This window comes from Babylonia areolata, chromosome 21, assembly GCF_041734735.1.
Source record: "Babylonia areolata isolate BAREFJ2019XMU chromosome 21, ASM4173473v1, whole genome shotgun sequence".
NCBI lineage: Eukaryota > Metazoa > Mollusca > Gastropoda > Neogastropoda > Buccinidae > Babylonia > Babylonia areolata.
In genome coordinates, this window is record NC_134896.1 from 40,476,026 (window position 1) to 40,498,751 (window position 22,726).

At 42.8% G+C, this 22,726-nt stretch overlaps 1 protein-coding gene across 1 annotated transcript in view; it reads right to left on the bottom strand.

Moving 5' to 3' along the window:
* Positions 1–22,726, bottom strand: part of LOC143295928 (proteasome activator complex subunit 4B-like) — a 62,609-nt gene that overhangs the window by 13,038 nt on the left and 26,845 nt on the right. Inside the window, exons 25-37 of the mRNA XM_076607613.1 lie at positions 15,553–15,651; positions 14,681–14,743; positions 12,981–13,076; positions 12,284–12,409; positions 10,145–10,339; positions 8,860–8,999; positions 7,625–7,678; positions 6,294–6,423; positions 4,984–5,228; positions 4,203–4,398; positions 2,387–2,551; positions 1,201–1,305; positions 527–618 (exon numbers count right to left, since the gene is read on the bottom strand). Coding sequence (XP_076463728.1) covers positions 527–618; positions 1,201–1,305; positions 2,387–2,551; positions 4,203–4,398; positions 4,984–5,228; positions 6,294–6,423; positions 7,625–7,678; positions 8,860–8,999; positions 10,145–10,339; positions 12,284–12,409; positions 12,981–13,076; positions 14,681–14,743; positions 15,553–15,651 — 1,706 coding nt within the window. The remainder of the gene's footprint in view (positions 1–526; positions 619–1,200; positions 1,306–2,386; positions 2,552–4,202; positions 4,399–4,983; positions 5,229–6,293; positions 6,424–7,624; positions 7,679–8,859; positions 9,000–10,144; positions 10,340–12,283; positions 12,410–12,980; positions 13,077–14,680; positions 14,744–15,552; positions 15,652–22,726) is intronic.

Genomic DNA, 22,726 nt, shown 5'->3' on the forward strand with positions numbered 1-22,726 from the left:
AACAACCCTTGATGGCTCTTCCCATCACTTAACAAAACAAAACAATGAATCAACCACAAAGTTTGACTATATGCTGCAAACACATTTCCATACTCTCTGGATATGGACGAGTAATGGTACAGTAAAATATACTCTATCGCAGTCGGCAACACTTTGGTGGATGTAATTCAGGTACTCTCTTATATGTCACCTTTCTACCAACAAACGTGTCAACAATTTCTCTTTCAAAGATAATAAGTATTCTTATATTTGTACCATTCATCTGTTTCAGTCTCATCAGTCAGCATTTCATCAAGAAGGGAGAACAATTTCAGGGCAATGCATCCCCCACCCCCTCCTCCCCTTTTTAAACTTTATGATCGGCAGCTTTCTCAGTCCAAAAAAAAACAACAACAAAAAAACAACAAGAGAAATAAAGAAGAAAAAAGAATCCACACCCTCAGCACACAAAGAAAAAATCCATAATACCAACAAAAAAAAAGATACCCCCAGCTCCCTCTATGCATGCACACACACTCCCACCTACCTGGCATCACCGAATGCCCCAGCCTCTCCGTTGATGGGGGAGTCTAGCAGCAGCTCAAACATCCAATGAAGCTGTCGGGGGTCACGACTTTCCTGAAACAGCCATTACACCCAAACACATGTCAAAGTCAACACAAAACGCTAAGGCGTCAACATGAATTTCAAATATTACATATACGTCAACACAAAAAAGTAAGGCATCAACATGTATTTCAAATAATATCACATTTATGTCAACACAAAAAGCTAAGGCATCAACATGAATTTCAAATATTACATTTACGTCAACACAAAAAAGAAAGGCGTCAACATGAATTTTCAAATAACATTACAATAACGTCCAACAGAAAAAACTTAGACATCAACATGAGTATCAAATAACATCAAAGTCAACAGAAAAAGCTAAGGTGTCAACATGTATTTCAAATATTACATCCTACTCACATACATCACTCTAAAAGTGGTGGTACTGGGGGATGTTGAGGAATGTTGCTACACTCTGTGCAGTTCCAAGTGAAAGGTTTAATAATGGGAAGCAAGAAAGCACACAAGCACAAAGAAGTAAAGCATACAAAGAAAAGTACAGAGAAGAAGAAAACACAAAAGAGATAGAGAGTGACGACGACAATGCCATCAAAAAACAACAGCTATTCAGAGAAGAAGGGGATGACATACAGACAGAGTGGAGAAGAAGGTGCCCCAGTCGTCTTGGGTTTCTATGGTGATGTTGTTGCGTATAAAGGTCAGCAAGGGAAGCAGCCAGTCCCACATTTCCTTGATCTGCACACAGTTCACACATGCACACGCACGCACACATGCACACGCATGCACACATGTACACACACACACACACATGCCACACACACACACATGCCACACACACAAAAAATAAACACACAACACAAACACATACAACACACACACACTTTTAGTTAATAATAATAAAACATAGTACATAGAGCAGACAAAAACATGAGTGGAAGAAATACATGTGGATCCACAGAACATAAGTCTGGAATGGAGAGCTTAGGTTGTGTCGAGACTGCTTGAAAAGGAATGTTTTTAGGTTTGTCTTAAAGGATGTAAGTGAGGAACTGTAATGGACAGGTTTGTAAGGCTGACGAATGAAAAGCTCTCCCACCATGTTTCTGTTGAATACGGAACACAAAGATGATCAGCGGAAGAGCAAAAGACCTTCATGGGAAATATTTTCACAGACAGAGACAGAGTGCGAGAGAGACAGAAAGAGACAGAGTGAGAGAGAGAGTTTAATGTCTTTTCACATGTTTTGGGCCAGTGCATATATACCTGCATATGTGTGTGTCTCCCTCTCACTGCATTGTTAAGAAAATTCCCTCTGTTTGGGCTAACATATTTTCAAACAGCAGTCTGCTGCAGTACTTGACTATGACCAAATATATACACCACACCTTTACAAGAAGTCTATGTACCCTTCACAATGCTAGTACATGAACAGATAATGCATGTTATCAATTAATGTGCATTTATGCAGCAGTTACTCAATGGCTCTAAGCCCATTTACTAATACATGTGGAATGAAAATGACTCAGGAATACAATGTAAAAAAAACAAAACAAAAACAAAAAAAAACACACAAACAAACAAAAAATCACAAGACTGCAAATCATGTGCAGTGTAAGGCCTCAACTTACAAGATAAGTATCATTTTATCTTTCAATTCTACCCTTTGAGATGGCGCTTCGTCTAGAATGACAGTTCAAGATTTGATTACATAACGCTGATAACTTATGTCAAACACTGCTATAGTGAAAGACACATCAAGCACATTATGAGACCCAAGAACAGAGCATTACAAGCTGCAGCCTCCCCTGCCTCCCACCTTCTCAAAGGGCCAGTGCTTGGAGCCCCGTATCAAGCCGGCGAGGACCTCCATGGCACAGCGCTGGCTGCTGTCGTGCTTGTCGTGACTGGTGTCCCGCACCAGCCGCTCAAGGTGAGGTTTGAAGACCTCCAGGCAGCTGTCCCCAAAGTTCCGAAACAGCCCCTGCACCACCACCACTGTGATAAGAAACTCTAGGGAGAGCTGGACTACAAGGGAGCTTGGACAATACGAGGAGAGCTGGACAATACAAGGTCTCTAGGGAGAGCTGGGCAATACAAGGTTTCTAAGGAGAGTTGGACAATACAAGGTCTCTAGGAGGAAGCTGGCCAATACAAGGTCTCAATACAAGGTCTCTAGGGAGAGCTGGACAATACAAGGTCTTTAGGAGAGCTGGACAATACAAGGTCTCTAAGGAGACTTGGACAATACAAGGTCTCTAGGGAGAGCTGGACAATACAAGGTCTCAATACAAGGTCTCTAGGAGGGCTGGACAATACAAGGTCTCTAGGGAGAGCTGGACAATACAAGGTCTCTAGGAGAGCTGGACAATACAAGGTCTCTAGGAGAGCTTGGACAATACAAGGTCTCTAGGGAGAGCTGGACAATACAAGGTCTCTAGGAGAGCTTGGACAGTACAAGGTCTCTAGGGAGAGCTGGACAATACAATGTCTCTAGGAGAGCTTGGACAATAAAGTTCTACAATACAAGGTCTCTAGGAGAGCTTGGACAATACAAGGTCTCTTGGAGAACGTGGACAATACAAGGTCTCTTAGGAGAACTGGATAATACAAGGTCTCAAGGGAGAGCTGGACAATACAATGTCTTCAGAGAAGAAGCCCCCCTCAGTCATGTGTTTCGGCCCTTAACTCCTTACACTCTAAGGGGGCCGGGCCACACCCAGGTCATGACTGGATGCCCTTGTATTGCCACCTTTTTTTCCCCAGCTGCATTCTACACTGTTGTTTACTGCTCAGCCGACAGCACAGGGCTGTATCAGGACTGCCCAGTAACTAAATGAAAAATATAACCATGTTTAACACAAAATCCTGTCACATCCGAAAAAAAAACAGAAAAAGGAGGTAGGAGCTGGTCAGGACCAAAATATTAACACTATCAAGACTTCTAATGGGTTATGTGTGCTACATGAAAGAACGTCAAAAATGTTTGGCACAATGTGCTGGTCTTGTTACACAACAGTTAAGATGTTACACATCAGTCATCATTCTACCATGTGCTGATCTTTTTTTCTTTTCTTCTTTTTTTGAGCTCAACAATTTGAGACATTTCATTTTCATTTCAATGATAATGAATGGTGATGGAGTGATGAAGATGCTGTATGGAGATCCATCAAGGTTTGGGACTACTTGACTAGGCTGTACTTTCAAAATAGATACGACAGCGAACCAGGCTGAGAGATACACACACCAACAGTGCTGGTCAGGAAAATCTGAGCAAAGCTCACAAAGATGCATCTATGAAATGGATGACCCTTGTCTGTGTTGTCTCAGTGTTTCCATTTCAGCCCATAGGACACTCAACTCTGGATACGGGCCAGCCATGGACTGAAAAAAAAACCCATCTCTGATGGGGATCAAACCCGCATCCTTCCAACCGCCACTCAGTTGTCGCAGTCCGTGTCAGTTCTTGAAAAATCGTTGCTGGACTATGGTCCAGGTATCTCGAGGTTTTCTTCCTTTTCACTATATCTGAGTTATTAACCTGCTGTCAGAACCACAGCTGGTCCATGCACTGATCACGTTAAACCCAAAGCTTTGCTGTCAATTCATCACCCAGTCCCACACTGCCTGCTTACCTTGAATAGTGTGAGGTGTTTGAGCTGGAACTTGTCCTTGCCCTTTTGCTCCTCCAGAGCCAGGAAGTCCAGTAACTTCAGAACGTAGTCCATGTCGCAGAAACTTTCCGCGATGGGCTGCTCATTGTCCGGCATCTCCTCTGGGCCACGCAGCAGCTTGGGTTGCTGGCTGGCATCCGCGTACTTCAGCAGTGTCCTGTAATGCGAAACACAGTGTGTTGTGCCCCCTTGTCTTTGATACACACTAGATCTGTTTAACAGTGCGCTGTTTATCCTTTTTTCTTGGAATATACTGGATCTGATTAGGTTACATTCCTTTTGTTATTCTCTTACCATGGAAACTAGTTCCTGGTTCATATGCAGGTTTGTTGCTGGTTTGTCTCAAGTCCAATATCTGATATCAATTAGACAAACTTCAAAAAGGCTTTTTTTTTCCTTCTTTTTTTTTGGTTTGTTTGCAATGCTAATTTGTGCCTTTTGATTAACCTGCAGATCAACATCCTTGTATCATATCTGACCTTTAAAATATGTATGACAGCTTTAGAGGTGACAAACAGCTGAAAATTTCACACACACACACATACTCACACACACAACAAACTCGAAATTCTAAAGAAAAGTCACAACAGAATACAAGGTGCATTAAAAAAAAGAAAAAAAAAGAAAAAGAAACATAAGTAGTTCCTGCTTAATAAATTCTGAAACCATGTCTAAAACAAAAAAAGAAACAACAACCACAAACTGATCTCCACCCAAAAGGCAGGTACTCCCCCAAACTCACATGGGCCAGCAGTAGTACCCCAGGTGTGTCTTGGGCACGAAGGTGGCCGCATCCCACTGCTCCTTGGTGATGGGCAGCGCCTCCGCATTGTACTGGTGCCACATGTTGTCCTCTCGGTCCCCAGGTGCCAAGGGGCCTGTCGGGAGGGAGGGTTCGGTCCCGCACACCGCCGCAATGTCCACGGGGACCTTCTTCTTGGGCCGCTTCTGCTGCTTCAGGATGGTGGACAGGCAGGTGAGGGCCAGCTGGGGACAGACAGTACGTCAATGCAGGAGGACTCTGCTTATGATCAATAGCTGGTTCAACTGCACTCTTGTTATTTGAAGATGTGCCAGTTTAACTCTCTTCTCTTGAAAAACACTCCCAAGCGCCAAGTATTCTAGAAACAATGCTCTCAGTCACAGGCTTCCGTTCAAATCAAAACAACACAGTGGACTTCAAACACGGTTAGGGAACAAAGGTTAGTCATTGTTCTATCGGTGGGAAACTGGCTGCAGCTGTCAAGCTTTGTTACAATGTGAAAAATGGTCTTATCAACATGACCCCTCAATGTCGACAAATGTCACCTATGGAGTTAACAAAAAAAAAAAGAACAACATAAAAATGAAACAAAAAAAAAAATAACTCACAATGGCAAGTTTAAGATAATAAAAAGGAAATTTTCTATCTAAAATTACGTTTAAATAACATACTTACCGTGACCCAACTAGTGCAGACTCCGGCAGGGGTCTGACATTCCTGTCCTGTGCAAACTACTATCTGCCTATGCGGAGAAAATGAGAGAACTACGGCCGATAACCTCCCGGAAGTAGGTAACGTCCCCTTTGTCCCCCTGGTTATCGCCCTCTTTTTCCGGCAGCCATCTCGACACCTGTACCTGGTTTTATTATGAAGCTCCGAACTCAATCTTAAATTGAATAATGACCTTGACATCTCACCCTGCTTAGCTCTGTGTCAGAAAGGGGATGACTGGAAGCTCTAGTGCCAGAAAGTTTACCACAGAGACACACACACACACACAGACAAGTGTGACCAGATTATAACACAATCAAGTCAATACGCACATGTATCAATAAATGAACAGATAATAAATAAGACCCAACAACACAAAAAGACACTGCTGCCTTACATGCCTAGAGGGCAGAACGGGCAGTAAGTAAATAACAAAAAACACAACCTATAATTTTTGTGTGTGTGAAACTGCCTTTCTCAAGCCAACTAAGACTACACACACACACACACACACACAAACACACACAAGCATATATACAGACACACACAAAGAGAAAGAAGGAAAGGGTGGGGCCGACCTTTCTGATGTAGAGCAGATCGTTGACGCAGTGTTTGGTGAAGAGGCTGACCACTGGTGTTGGGATGTCCACGTCATCCCTCAACAGCAAGCCCAGGAACTCCATGGCGTTCTGGGTGAACTTCCACGTCCTGTGAGCACGCGCACACAAACACATACAATATCATGCAAGCATGTGCACGCATACACATGTACACACACATGTATACACACACACACACACATGTACACACACACACACAAACATGCATATACACATAGAATTACATCAATTAGCAGATAACTGATGACTAACAAACACATATGCACCCTCATAAACACAGCCATGCACGTACACACATGCAAAACACATGAGCACAATCAGTCCAATAACTTACATACACAAAACAGTTCCCTAAATCTGACCGACAGAACTGCACACGCACACATGTACACATAAACACACACAAACATGCATATACACATAAAATCACTTCAGTGAATAAGCAATGTTAAACTGATGACTAACCAACACTAACAAACACACAGGCACCCAAATAAACACAGCCATGCATGAACACACACGTACACACAACATACACACACAAGCACACACAGTCCAATATATAACAAACAGGAAACTTCCCTAAATCTGACCGACAAAACTGAACACACCCACATGTACACACGCACACACACACAAACATGCATATACACCTAAAAATCACTTCAATGAATAGACAACATTAAACTGATGACTAACCAACACTAACAAACACACAGGCACCCACATAAACACAGCTATGCAAGTACACTAACACACACACATGCACAACACACAAGCACACACAGTCCAATATCTAACATGCAAGAAACAGTTCACCAGATCTGACTGAAAAACCTGTAAACTTTCCCCAACACCTTTCCAAATCTACTGCTCTCTTCTAATTTCTATGACTTCCGTGTTCCGACAAATTTATACCTTTCAAAAAGATTTTTTTTTAAAAAGGTAAAGACTCTTCTGATGAGAGTGTTACAAAATAATAATAATAATAACAACAACAATAATGTCCTTATCCTTACATCTTTAATCCTTGTCAACTGAGTCACATTTTCCTGCTTCACAGTTCGAGACGCAAAGTCAGAGAATTGCCACTCTGCCAAATTCAAGCATTGGTGATGTCAACAGTACCAATACTTTTACTACGACCACAAAGTCAGACCTGTATCAATGTCGTCAAACGCACAAAATTAAATTTAATGCCATTTTCAGACTGTATGTTCCAATCCTGCAGATCCACATAACCAGTTACCGATAATTCAATGAAAAATCATATCCACACCATCACTCACAGTTTCCCGCTTTCCACCAATCCTGTCAGATCTGCCACCACCTGATGGTATAACCTGTCATAAGAAGCAAAAAAAAAAAGAAAAAAAAGGTAAAACATGTCAGTTTCTTTAAAGAAAAATAAACAAATCTGTACTTTTTCAACCATGAAAAAGGTTATTCAGGTCATTTGGTAATGTGCCTTGATCATCAAACATCCACACTTGAACTCGCATGACAAGCATGCACAGAGCCAAGTTCAGCAAACTGATCTTTCTGCTGGTAGCTACAGAAGTACAGTGTGAGACAGACAATCCCTCTACACATCAACACAACTGGTCCTGACTTTAGACTCCACAGCTGAAGACCTACAGATTCCTTTTACTCTTTTTTCCAGTAAACCCTGATCAACTTGGCAGGTGATGGTTCTACAATGCTGATGTTTACAGAATACCTATGGATGAGGCAGACACTTTAACTGAGAGATCATCATGGTACATTTTTCTTCTGCTCCACTGTAGTCTCAAGGTCTGACCAGCACACTGCAAAGGTCAGGCAGGCATCTGCTTCACTTTTTTTTTCCTCCAAAGCAGATGTGGTGTAGCATACGCTACAGTCTGCACACTTTGACACCTTGAAACTGAAACTGTAGTCAAGGTTCAGACACCGGTAAATGGCAGCTGTGTGGTCTGTCTCTGACATCTGCTGTTGGTGTTGCTGTGGTGAGCGTTCAGTAATGTCCTTTTCATTATGGTTTGCATTGTGGACAGGACTAACTTTGGTGACACTGTGTTTGTGGGTCCTCTACCCTTGTGAATGCCACTGCAGTGGGTTTTTATTTCTGCATGGTGGACCTGTCTGAATTTCCCACCCAATTAACCACTGATTAAATCAATCTGAAAGCCCAACCAACCATTCAGGGCCATTTCAGGGTGGGACCACAGCATATGCAGGGAGTACTGTTGTTGTTGGTGGTGTTGCTGTTTTTGTGTGTGTGTGTGTGTGTGTGTGTGTGTGTGTGTGTGTGTGTGTGTGTGTGAGTGTATGTGTGTGTTTTCTTATGAGTGTGTGCGTGCAAGTGTTTGCGTGTATGTATATGTGTGTGTATGTATGTATGTATGTGTGTGTGTCTGTGTGTATGTGTGTGTGTCTGTGCATACGAATATGCATATGTATGTATGTATGCATGTATGGGTGTGTGCATGGGTGCATCCATGCATACAAGTGCAAGTGTGTGGCTGAGAAGCGAGCAGTGTACCTGAGGTTTTCCTTATCCCTGTCCTGCTCTGCCTGTCGGCCCTGTGCCAGCTGCTGCTCTGTCAGTGGAGGTCCCGATGGTCTGGGGGCCGAGGTGGACTCCAGCATCTTCCTTGATGTCTCCAGGCACTCAGGGGACACCTGAAAAAAACAACAACACCAACCTCCTCTGTACTTCTTCTTCGTCCTTAAAAGATAGGGACTGTATTTGGTTATGTTGTCAAATCCTTTTTTGAGCAGTAACAATGAAAAACTCAGGACAAAAAAAAACAAAACAAAAAAAACCCAGTCACATCTCTCCCACTGTTCCTGTTTATCATTTTCATGAGAAAAGAGGAAGGATTTTTTTTTTTTTTTTTTTAAAGAGAATGAATTTTTTTGGATGTGTATGTGTGTGTAGGAGTTTTGAAACATATGCCCACAACTCACTACAATACTTGCTGAGTCACTGAGCCAGACGGAGTCAGTCTCCCCCTGGTGTGGAGACTGCTACCACAACCCTACCCCAAAACAAGACTCTGACGAATCTGCTGACACCAAAGACCTTGACAGGAAAAAAACATATCACATGGACATGGAGGGGGAATCAAAACTGAGGTCATCATAGGAGCTGGGCAAAAAAGGCCATAGACTTTGGGTAGATTTCTCCTGTACTTGATGATGAACGATGAAGAGGATGTTGCTGCTGCAATGGAGGCCCACTTATATTTGAACTGCGTGAATCACTGTATGCTTCCTTTGAGACTGAATCCTAGTGTCAACCAGGCTGGAGAGAGATACAGCCACCTGCAGTGTTGATCAGGAACTTTGATCAACACTCCCAAAATAAAGTGTGGTCCAGTCTTCCCATCTGAGCCCACAGCACGCTCAACTCTGGATAGAAGCCAGCTAAAAAAAATTTTTTTTAAACCCAAACAAACCGCTAACAGGGCTCATACTGTCAACCTTGTGATGCTAGTCACCTGTAGCAGCTGGTACAGAGAAGAGATGCTATGTTTGTCTGTGCAAACTTTGCATTGTTCAGGAAGGTTCAGAGACAGATAATAATGTCTGCTTTTTCCATGGTTTCTCTCTCTCTCTCTGTCTGCCTCTCACGCTCTCACTCCCTCTCTCTCTCACAAACACATACTCTCTGTCTCTCTCACACACTCACTTTCCCCCCCTCTCTCTCACACACACTCACTCACATGCACTCAGGAACACATGAAGACACCCACAGATACACACAGACACAGAGGAAGAAAAAGAACCACACAATCAACTCACGTCAACATAGCTCAGCTCACCGATAACTTGATGACAATAGTTTCTTGTGCCTTGACAACCTTGGTGATGATGTCGTCGACAATGCGCAGGATGGACGGCTTCTCAAACTGCTGGGACTGGGCAATGGCTGGCCACAGAGCGGCCAGCGTCGGCCAGCTGCGACGAATGGCTAGCGTCCTCTTGTTGCCGGAGCCCAGGATCAGGTGAAGCGCCCCCTGCCCACACAGTCAGTGTCTGTGTGAAGGTACCATGCCTTTCTCACACACTGGACGAAACAGCCAAAGACGATAAATGTCAACATCTCCAAACTGAGGACTTTAAACAGAGGCTTTCCAGTTCCGCCCTGTTCCTAGAGTCAGTGTGTGCGTGAAGCCACTACACCTCCGAACACACCAGACAAACACAAAATACTATGTATCTCAATACAAAAAAAAAGAAAAAAAAAAGGGAGTACAGCATCCTTTCAAGTTCTGTCCTGCAGAAAAAATAAAAGGCTTTACAAAACAATATCGATAAAAGAATAGGGAAAGGGAAGAAGAACATGCTCATAAATTGATGGTTATCACGCTACTGCTCAAAGTTGTGCTCCTTTTACCATGTATCAAGGAAGATATTTTCACTTCCCATTCCCCAAAAGTGTTAGCGTTATAGCATTAACTGTTTATGTGCATTGGTGTGCGAGTGGGTGGGGGGGAGAAAAAAAAAAGAGTACAGCATTCTTTTAAGTTCTGCCCTGTCTAGAGTCACACTAAACCTTTATTACTGGACCAATGATGCTGAACATTGGACTCATTCAAAGAATGTGTAAGAAGGAAAAGTTATACAGGAAAGCATTATTCTATTACACTGCTCTGGACAATTAAAAAAAAAATACAGCTTTCTATCTTTTGTTGTTGTTGCTAATGTCACAAACCTTAAAAAGCTATCAACAACCAAACAACAACAAAAAACATAGTTAATATCTCAACTACTTCAAGATGTTACAGTTGCTGCAACCAAGATAAACAATGTCACAGATGAACCCATGATTCTCAACATCCACTGCTCACAGAATATACTGCAGGAAACATGATTTACTGGGAACCTTGAGAAACAAGCTAGGACTTACTAGAAGCACCATACATTCCAGTCAACTGGCCACTTCCAGATTACATTAAGTATAAAAAATAAAAAAAAGTGAAAAAGAAACCCTAACAATTAAGACTCTGTTACTGAAGATTAAATGTAAACAATGATATAAAGACTGTAACAAATGCCCACACTAGTGTTACTATCTGTGTCACTGTCAGAGCCAGCAGTCCAGCATGCATCTCAAGAACTACAAAACAGGGGCTCCATGCTAAAGGACCGGTGCAATGAACTTCAAATGGAGTTGAACAACCTACTGGCAAAATGCCATTAAGGTCAAGATGCCCCTTGGGTCAGGACTGAGTGACACACTGAACAGGAAGTCAGACATGAGGAGACAACAGGGAAAAAACAATTGAAAATACAACTTGTTCAAAGGGGTGAGTCCTGGATATAATGAACAGGAAGTCAGACATGAGGAGACAACAGGGAAAAAACAATTGAAAATACAACTTGTTCAAAGGGGTGAGTCCTGGATATAATGAACAGGAAGTCTGAAATGAGGAAACAACAGGGAAAAAACAATTGAAAATACAACTTGTTCAAAGGGGTGAGTCCTGGATATAATGAACAGGAAGTCTGAAATGAGGAAACAACAGGGAAAAAAATAAGCTGGAGAAAATGTGTTGTGTGAGGGGGCAAGTTCTGGATACAATGAAAAGGAAGTCAGACATGAGGTGACAACAGGGCCAAAAAATACTGGAAAGCTTATAGTACTAATTATTTTTTAAAAAGAAAAAAAAATGTTTTCCCCTAAAATTATGTTCAGCGTACTAACTGTGACTCACTTTTCAAGCACCAGTGGGTCACGGTAAAGTATGTGAAATTAAAAAGATATTTCAAATCCTATCTCCCAGACACAGAAGATACTGTTGTCAACTGAACGCTGATCTCAGCATTCCCAATGTTCTTTTTTAAAAAAAAAACCAAACCAATATCAGAACTGACAAAAAAAACAAACAAAAAAACCCCCACAAAAACAACAACAAAAAATCAGCAACAGAAACAACACCATGATCCAAGTGACCTACCTTGAAGGTGTGTTCCTCCACCTGTGGGTTTTTCAGGTGAGCGACGATGTTGGGGATGAACTGGTGGTAGATGTAGTGATAGAAGGTAAAGCAGTGGTGCAGTGCGTTCTGAGCCCTCTTTCTCACCTGTACACAGCCCAACGCACCAAAATCAGTGGCAGCACAGGTGAGTCGGAATAGTAATAACAATAACAGTAATATGGAAAACAGGAACAAGGAACAAGTCCTAACAGGGAACTCCCTGAGGGTTCAGAGGCCCTTGGAAAGGAGCCCCACTGGAGAGTGCTAGTTTGCATCAGTTTGACATAGTAAAGTACATGACACCAAAACTAAAGTTGTATGGTACTTTGAACCCTCTCAAAGAGCTTAACAACAACACACCAGTGAAATGTGCATGAAATGTGTGGCTGAAGAGTCTAAAACACACTGAACTGCTTTACAGAAGATATGCAATTCATACAAAAGGTGAAAAAAAAAATCTGTTTCCGTCAGAGTTCTTCATGTCTCTGTGTGAGTGTACATGCAACTGCATGTATGCATTCAGGCATGTATGATATAAAAAGGAATGCACACAGGTATATAATACAAAAGAAGAAAACAAAGAACAAAATGGTACTGAACTGAAACTAATAGAAACAGACAATAGATGGGGTAGGACGAGAGAGAAAGAGGAACACACACACACACACACACGTACCTCTCTGTATCTGCTAACAGACAAGTCAAGGAGATCTGACATAAGGTCCATGTGCATCGTGGTCACCACCCGGGGAAATGCACACAGCATCCGCACCTGTGGACACATCACAAAAAACTTCTGTGCACATCAAAACAGAAAAATGAAAGACAAAAAAAACCCAAAAAAAACCCCACACCAAACCAAACCAAAACAACCAACTGCATACATAACTGCAAAACAAACAAGAAGTGTGTGTACTAACATAGAACTTTCTGTATACACAGCTAAAACAAAATTCTGCAAACACATCAACAACAACAAAAAAAACAAAAACAAAAAAATTATCTACACACTAAAAGAAGAAATTTTGTGTGTACACCTGGAAATAAAAAGTGTGCACATTTACAAAGAAATTCTGTGTATATTGTATCTCCATAATATATATCCTTTCCTTCAGAAGTGGGTATCGTTATGTTTTGAATATTAAAAAAACAACAAAAAACATAATCTGGATGCAAAACCATAACAAAAAAAGTTCATGTATGGATGCCTTTTACAATGTTTTCAAAAGAAAGTTAATAAATTATAAACAGACAATATAAAATTGTTTAGTGTGAAAGTAATAATAACATAAGTAATAAATGGGCATTTCTACAGTGGTTGTCACAGATGCCATAGCACATGACTTAAAAAAAAAGAAAAACGGAAATGACATTGAGTTCCAGAGAATAGATCCTGGTACATAGATCCATCAACATTTTCTTCTGCTTTCATGGGCTACTAATTCCAATGTTCACTAGTGTATACTGACAGGCCAATGTTCACTCATGTATACTAACGGGCTTTCACATGCAAGACCGTTTCTACCCCTCCACATTGGCAGCCATGTCGTGTGAATGCTGGGCATATTTATGTTCCCTTAACTCATCAAACATTGACATGGATTACAAGATTACTGGCACATTTGATCTTCTGCATGCCTATTCACAAAAAGGGGTGTCAGGCAATACCACGTCATCACGTCTGTTGAGGTGGGAGATCAGAAAAATGCAAACCCTTAACCCACAACAGGGATCTGAACGCCAGTATCTCAGACTGAAAGTCAAATGCATTCATCACTGGGCTGTTGAGGTGTGTCAGATAGATCAGTGTGAAGAAAAATGACATGATGATGATGATGATGATGATGATGTAGATATTTATATAATGCCTATTCTCGGTTGAAGACTAAGATCTAAGAGCGCTTTACAAACACATTGTTTGCACAAAAGACTGCTTAAGTGGATAGAGCCGACTGACAGCTGCCATTGGGCACTCATCATTTGTTTCCTGTTTCTTTCAATCAGATTTCAGTCACACACATATACCCATATAGACATTAACATTTTACATGTATGGCTAATTTATTTACCCTGCCATGCAGGCAGCCATACTCAGTTTTCTGGGGTGTGCATGCTGGGTGTGTTCTTGTTCTCATAACCAACCGAACGCTGACATGGATTACAGGATCTTTAATGTGCGTATCTGATCTTCTGTGTGCACATACATGAGAAGAGGGTTCAGGCACTAGTAGTTCTGCACACGCTGACCAGGGAGATCGGAAAAATCTTCACCCTTTACCCACCAGGCACCGTTACCAAGATTCGAACCCAGGACCCTCAGATTTAAAGTTTGATGCTTTAACCACTCGGCTGTTGCAGACAGACACAGCCACCTACCTCCTGAAGCAGGGTGACCCGGTCCACCAACAAGGGTCTGATGTGTTTCTTCTTGGTTGCCAGCTGAAAGTCATAGATACACATTATCAGTCACTGTGCAACGGATACAGTCATACACACACATTATCAGTCAATGAGCAGCTGAAACCTGGCTTGAATTTCTGTTTCAAAATGCTGTACTGTTGCTCAATGTCAGTGCACTTTGTACTGTCAGCCCCTCTGGTGCATGTTAAACAGATAACTGAAAGCACTGACAATCTCTGATTCTAATGTAGCTATATCATGAACAGCTGAAAGACAGACAATTCTTCATTTCTCTATGTAGCTATATTTTGATTGACTGAAAGCACCGACAAATCTTCATTTCTCTATGTAGCTATATTTTGATTGACTGAAAGCACCGACAATTCTTCATTTCTCTATGTAGCTATATTTTGATTGACTGAAAGCACCGACAAATCTTCATTTCTCTATGTAACTATATTTTGATTGACTGAAAGCACTGACAATTCTTCATTTCTCTATGTAGCTATATTTTGATTGACTGAAAGCACCGACAAATCTTCATTTCTAACTGTAGCTTTATTTTGATTGACTGAAAGCACTGACAAATCTTCATTTCTAACTGTAGCTTTATTTTGAATAGCTGCAGGCACTGGTAATTCTTCATTTCTGATGTAGTATTATTTTGAACAACTGAAACCACTGACAAATCTTTATTTCTAAGTGTTACTACACTGTGAATAAGTTAAAGCATTGAAAAAAAAAATTCTGACACTTCCAGTATTCTAACAACTAAAAGCACTAGTGCAGACAACACCACCAAACCCTGTTACAAGCACACCATGCCAATACAGGTGAAGCCCCCTTACCTTGTTCTCCAGTGCAGCTCTTACAACTCTGAAGCTTTTAAACCTTGCTTCCACATCAGACTTCTGGATGCCCAGGAACATCATGACACTGTCGTAAATCTGGAACACCACAGGTCCTCAAGATTATTCATCATGCAGAGAAACAGACAGAGAGAGATCAGCTGATCCATGCAAACAAGGCTTCAAAGAGTAATGCTTGGTTCAAGCTGGACTGCCAAGACTGTTTTCACTACCAGATGGCTGAAGAAAGGGAGGTTGCAGAATGGTTAAGATGCTCATCTGCCAACACAGTGTTCGTAAGGGTATGGGTTTGATTCCCGCTCTAGCCCTTTCTCCCAAGTTTCACTGGAAAATCAAACCGAGTGTCTAGTCATTCAAATGAGATGAAAAACCAAGGTCTCGTGTGCAGCACGCACTTGGTGCACTGAAAAAGAACCCATGACAACAAACTGTTATACTCTGGCAAACTTCTGTAGAAGAAATCCACTTAGGTACACAAATATAGATGCATGCACTCAAGACCTAAACCTGTTGGATTATGCTGCTGATCAGGAAGAGATGTAGGCCAAAGAAATGGACAGAAAAAGCAGCAATGGCTTATCTAGTATCACAATTTGTAGACAACAGCCATGTCAAATTATGTAATGATTCTGGGTGTATTTCACATACACAGCCTTGTCTATCATTTAAGATGATACATAGGAAAATAAATAAAATAATTTTTAAAAAACTAGGAAAACAAATAACAAGAGGCAAAGCCTTCAAGAATCACTTGTGCTTCATGCTATATCCAGTAGAGGAATCATGAGGAGCACAAAAAAAAAAAAAAAAAAAAAAAAAAAAGATTAAAAAAATATAAGCTTGAGAGAAAAAAATTATTAAAAAAAAAGAAAAGAAAAAAAAGAAAAAGAAAAAAAAAAAGGCACCCAAGCAGAATCAAACCATGCATGTTCAGTTCCGAAGCAAGCAGACGAATCCCCACTGCTGCAGTGCATCTGATGTCATTTGACTAAATCTACTACTTAAAGCAATGTTGACGTTTTCTTCTTCGTGTAATAAATAGATGTGATTATAGTGGATGTAATAACGCCATTTAAATCCTGTTTTTTGTGGGGGTTTTTTAATTATATTTTAGTTATTCTTTTATTTCGGCGGTACAAGAGACTTTGCCATCCCTTCAAACACACCACAACACATGGTAGATCTCTAGATCTGCACGAACCAGTCGAGACCAACAACGAGCTGAAAGAAACGTAATTCAATTTTTCTTTAATGTTCAATCCAGTTAATTCAGTGTCCAATTTAGAATATTTATATGCAGTAAACATGTCGATTGTGTAGTTAGTATCACTGTAAGTGTTCTGTCCAGAATTAGTATTTCTTTCCTTTTACTTGTGAACAAGAAAAGTGAGGTCATGTCATCTTCAACTACAACCTACCTTCTAGAAGGCCTAACTCAGTGGGAAGCGGTTTTTAGAATTTTCGGATTTCCGAACAAACCTCAACGAAATAAACCGTTAATAATTTGGAAATACTGCTTAATTCGGGAGACTTACGTGTTATTGGTATGACTGTGAATATTTTTTTTCATACTATGTTTAAGTCAGATTTAGTATTGGCAGACAGTATTTCCAGAGAAAATGGCAATGTTAAAGATTACCACGGACGCACAGACACGGACACACACAGACAACCAAACACCAGGTTAAAATATAGACTCACTTTGTTTGCACAACTGAGTCAAAAAACTGCAGGAGAACAAAACAGGAAAACAAATATAGAACTGCAGGCAGGAAAAATACAAAAAAGAAAAGAGTGACGTGCTCTCCATAGGAAACAACAGCCTGAATTTCACACAGAGAAATCTGTTGTGACAAAAAAGAGTAATAATACAATACAATACATTCATATTCCAATATACTCACACACACACACACACATTTGCATACACAAATACTCACTGCACATACATACACACACACACACTGCACATTAAAAGGAAATTTTCTATCTAAAATTACGTTTAAATAACATACTTACCGTGACCCAACTAGTGCAGACTCCGGCAGGGGTCTGACATTCCTGTCCTGTGCAAACTATCCGCCCATGCGGAGCAGACGAAACTACGGCCGATAACCTCCCGGAAGTAGGTAACCTCCCCTTTGTCCCGCTGGTTATCGCCCTCTTTTGACGGCAATATGCCATCACCAGCGCAGCAAGCAGGGAGAACAGGAAGCGGGGAGGACGGGAGGGTCTTAAATTTGGGTCACGGTAAGTATGTTATTTAAACGTAATTTTAGATAGAAAATTTCCTTTTAATTACACATACTTAACCGTGACCCAACTAGTGCAGAATAGCACGACAAGGTGGAGGGCTCGCCTGTTCTACTGTCTGTGAGCTGTGATGGTCTGTTGTGCAGCTACCACAGAAGCGATGGCTCTTGCGCCATCAACCCGCAGGCGTGCGACATCTCTCTGGTAGAAGTCGATGAGCCATTATCCCTTAGGCGATAGGTGTCCCTCAAGTAGAATTTGACGAAAGTAGAGTGTACTGTGTCGCCTAAGGACATTAGTGCGGGTAAAGAAGACAGAGGTCCACAGCTGTATTGTGGGGGAGGTCTGTGGACCACAGCTGAGCAGAAGAGCGCGGATGAGCGTCAATGCAAGGAGGTGCGCATGTGGTTTGATCTGATGATTCCACAACAGATGTGGGCCGATAGTGGAAGTGGTTTTTGTGTTTGAAGGAAACTGTGGCACGAGACAGAGGTAGGTCACCGTGTTGGGCCTGCCTCAGGCATGACAGCCAGATCTGTGGAGCTCCTCCATGCGAGCTGACAGGCGATGGGCACTCCCCCGCCCCTGGCCCCCCCCCCCCCTTTTTTGACGTTGTCAAAAAATGACAGCACTGGTATGTTGCCTATGCATAGGATGGCAGACATTTGGCAACAAAAGACTTGATGTCCCTGGTGTCTCTGGGACAGGGTTGTGTAATTGCCCAGGTAGGTACCATCACGAAGGGGCATACGGAAGGCTTGGTGGCTTCTCTGCCTGAGTGTGGCCTGTTGGAGTAACCTGCAGAAGGTTGTCCGCAGTCAATGGCTGGGTTGGATCAGGCTGTGGAAGTGCATTTCATGTGCCCACAGGTCACTGAGTCTCATTCAGTGATGGAATTCCCAAATGGAAGAGGGTTTCCATGGGGAAAATTTTTGCTGAAGGTTTTTTAGTGAGAAAGGGGACCGGATCCATGACAGGCCTCTGGCTGTGTGTGGTGTGCACTGAGTCTGGGATGGAGCGGGGCGGGGCAGGGAGGTAAGTGGCTCAAGATGTGTTGTACTGGCTATTGACATCAAGGCACTGATCTGACATACGTTTTTAGTATGGCCAGTGGTTTCTTAATTGCAAAGGGAAATCATTTGCAGCTTAGTCTTTCATGAATGACTATGTCTCTCAGACTAGAAGTCAAATTGCACTGGGACTTAGTGCTGTAGCCTTAGGCCTAAGTAGCCTTTGGGAACCTTCCCAATTATGAGTCCTAAGGCCCTCTTGATTGAGGGACCGGGGATGCAACTTGGGCAAAACACTCTCTCCTATAAATTGTATAATCGAATTCCAGCCCGAATAGACTGGACAGCAGATGCCTCCTCTGCTGTTCTGATGGAGACTGTCGTATACGACTGATTATCATATACTGTTCCTAGGAGGACACCAATCAGCATGGGTAAACCAGGAAACAGCTGCTGTGTGCTTCAGGGACGAAGGTGTTCACCATGCAGATTATGTTGCAATGTAAGGAAGCCGGAAAGAGTTGACGGGGTCTTGTGGTGCAACCGTGTGTCAGAAAGACATGGTGTTTGCTTCCGAAGTGACAACAAAGTCATCCTCTGACAGTCCCTTGACCGAAGGCTGGGGCTCCATGATGGGATAGCCTGCCTAGGCTAGCAACCTCTGGAAGTGTCTCATTGGAAAGACAGTGCTTGAGGAGGAATGGCCATCTGTAACCACAGCAGTGGTTGTGTGTAGAGGCCGAAAGGATCGGGCAGGGAAGACTAAGTGCAGAAAGTGCTTTCGAACGCCAATTGTTTGAGACGTTGATGCTGGATTTGTGTTCAAGCAAGGTGATGGGGTGAACTGATGTGCTTGAATGCGGCATCTGCCGTGCTGGTATGAGTGGGCAGAAAGGTACACCCCTGTGGCTAATGGACGGTTCGTTGTGCTTTGTGGGACGCATCCGTCCTCGTCAATATGCCTTTCTCCCAAATGTAGAGGAAAACAATTATGACCCGGGCCTTCTGCTACTAGAGAGGAGTAGAAGAGATGGGCTGAGGGTGATTGTCTCCTGCCCAGTGGGCAGTTTTTGGGTCCGCTAAAACTTGTAAGGCAAGATAGACACCTCTTCATGGGAAGGCTGGCTAGGATGTAGGGCCTGTGCGGAGCTTTTGTCACAATGACAGTGGTGCAAACCAAGGGTTGTTGTAGGCAAGGGGAGAAAGAAGGGATGCCTTACAAACTTGGAAGGAATGAAAGGCATGTGTGTCCAGAGTGGCACCTCTAAGTTGGACTGCCTCACCCTTCCTTGTGCATCTCCAGCCTTATGGGTGATTGTTGCAGGCAAATGAGTTGGGTTGCCTTGTCCGTCCTTGCACCAAGAGAGGCATTCTTAGCCCTGTGGGTGTGAAGGGGGTATGTGTGGATCCCTAAGGACCTGCCACTATTGAAATGTGAAGGAGCATACATTCAGGCGTGAATGAGGCTATTATTATTTTATTTTATTTTTGTGAGTGCAGTCGTCCTCCAAAAGCAAGGTAGGGATGAATTTATGAAAATGAATACATATATGTGCCGAGGGAATAAAAACTTCCATCAGCTCAAGTGATGTCAGAAGTATGCCAATGACAAGAGATCGAGACACAAGAAATAAGCAGCTGTATAAGCATACGTGTAGCGTGCACCGATATACCCAAGTAAGTGGGTAAGTGTGCATAATCATCAATGGAAAGGAATCTGTCCATGCACCTACATATGAGATGTACATACGCATATGAATAAAGTGCCAGTACGTAGAGGCAGAGAGTTCTGGGCATTGTGAACAGAAGGCCGCAAATGCAAGTGTGCCTATATTGCTATGTAGGGAATCTCAATGAACAGATGTCAATGAATTGAGATAGAAATATAATTGTACATGTTAATATGAAAGTCGTCTGAACCTATCCCATAAGCACATACACATGTGTATACCGATGGATAAGTACGCATCTATACGTGAAAGCAGAAATGCGTATGAATGTAGCAATATATCTCATATATATGTATATATGTGTGTGTGTATATATATATGTGTATATATATATATACATATATATAGGTGTTTTTTTTTGTTTTTTTTTTTTTTAAATATGTATAGATTTTTCTATATATATTTCGTGATTGTTGCTTGTGATAATAAATCAAATGGATAGAAGGGGAAATATTGTGATGCATTTCCTGTAGCCAATAGCCTGAGAAACAGCAAGAAAAGTGCAGTTGCTATGCAAAGATGTGTAAAGTCCCTGACTGGGCATGAGGACCCAATGAGAAACCGAAAGAAAACATCGTTGGTGGACAGCACGGGGGGCAGGAGTGATGTGCTGTGTCGGCGAAACTAACCACAGCTTCGAGCGCCTAGGTTACAAATGTGGAGTTGCCTCCCTTGGCGCCGAAAATCATCGAAAAGGAATGTGTCTTTAGAGCACATATCCCCCTTGTGCGACGTGTCCTCGCTGAACAGGGAGGAGTGTCATGTTGTGTGTGAGAGTCCGTGGTTCGATGCCACCGTAACCGACACAGGTGAAAACGACCGCAAGGGGAATAATTATAATGCCCCTTAGTGCCCTGGGCATCCCAACCCGAATCGGTTGCCATCGGACGCGAGACGGTCAGGGCATGTGGCATGACGGCGCCGTAATCGAGTGTTATGGGCGTCGTGGGCGAGGGGGTTACAAGTCCGTCGGCTTGCCGTGGGATGTGCATCCCCCTGTTGCTGAACGGCGGTCCAATCTCGCGAACAGCTCCTGCGAGAGGACCGGCGTTCAGTTGTCAGTTGTGTGTTGACGGATAAAGTGATAGACAAGATCGGCCCGAGCACTGCCGAGAGGCAGGATCGAGTTATTAATACATGTAAGAATTATCTTGATATTCATTGTGAAAACTTTAAATACAAAACTCGTTTACATATTTTCTGATTTTTCAAGCACTGCGCACTCAATGTTGAAAAATGCAACAGACATACGTGGGGACTCTCTTTTTCTTCCCCACTTCAAGCGGGTAAAAGGCCTTGTCAGGCTTGCACGCCTTGATATTGATATATGATATGATATAAGAGGTACTCCAACGTGGAAGTGCCAATATTAGTCTGGGAAACAGCAGAGTTAGGCAATGGGGCAGAAGAATCCAACACTGCCTAAGTTCCAATGGGGCGTGCACGTACCTGCTCTGTGGGCGCAAGGCGCGGCACCAGAAGGCAGAGTGGTGCATAATTGCTGCAGCAAGTTTAGCGATGAGTTGCTGATTGTTTGGTTGAGTAGCTTGCTGAGACACCATTAGTGGATGGGAAACAGCAGCACTCGGCGGTGTGGCAGATGGGGTCATCACCGCATAGCTTGGTAGGACCGTGCACACACTCGCACTGAAGGCGAGGAGCAGTGCCGGTGCAAGGGAAATAACTGCGGCGGTCACCGGCAAGGGTGCCGAAGCAGGGGTTGCCTCCCTTGGATCGGGTGATCCGGACAAGGGGGGGGGTGCACGCGTATGGGCAAGCGTGTCCCCTAGTGGTCCACCTTCCTCCCTACACCAGGGGAGGGCATCCCTACACGCCTCGGTCGCTATTGGATCCGAGACGGTCGAGGCAAGCCGCGTGGGGGGTCGCGTGATCCGATGTCACGGCCGCCACCACGGACGCATCGCACATAGGGCCCAGTCTAACGTGCGGATCCAAGACAAGCTGCCTTTTTTTTTTTTTTTTTTTTTTTTTTTTTTTTTTCCCCAAGGGATTGTGGCCATTCCATTGGTGCAACTGTGGGTATGGTAAAGAGATAGAGGAGATCGACTCGTACACTGCCGACTGGCAGGGCCGAGAAAACGCGGATCGCGTCGAGTGAGTTCGCGGATCGATAAAAATGACATGAAAGGTAACACTGAC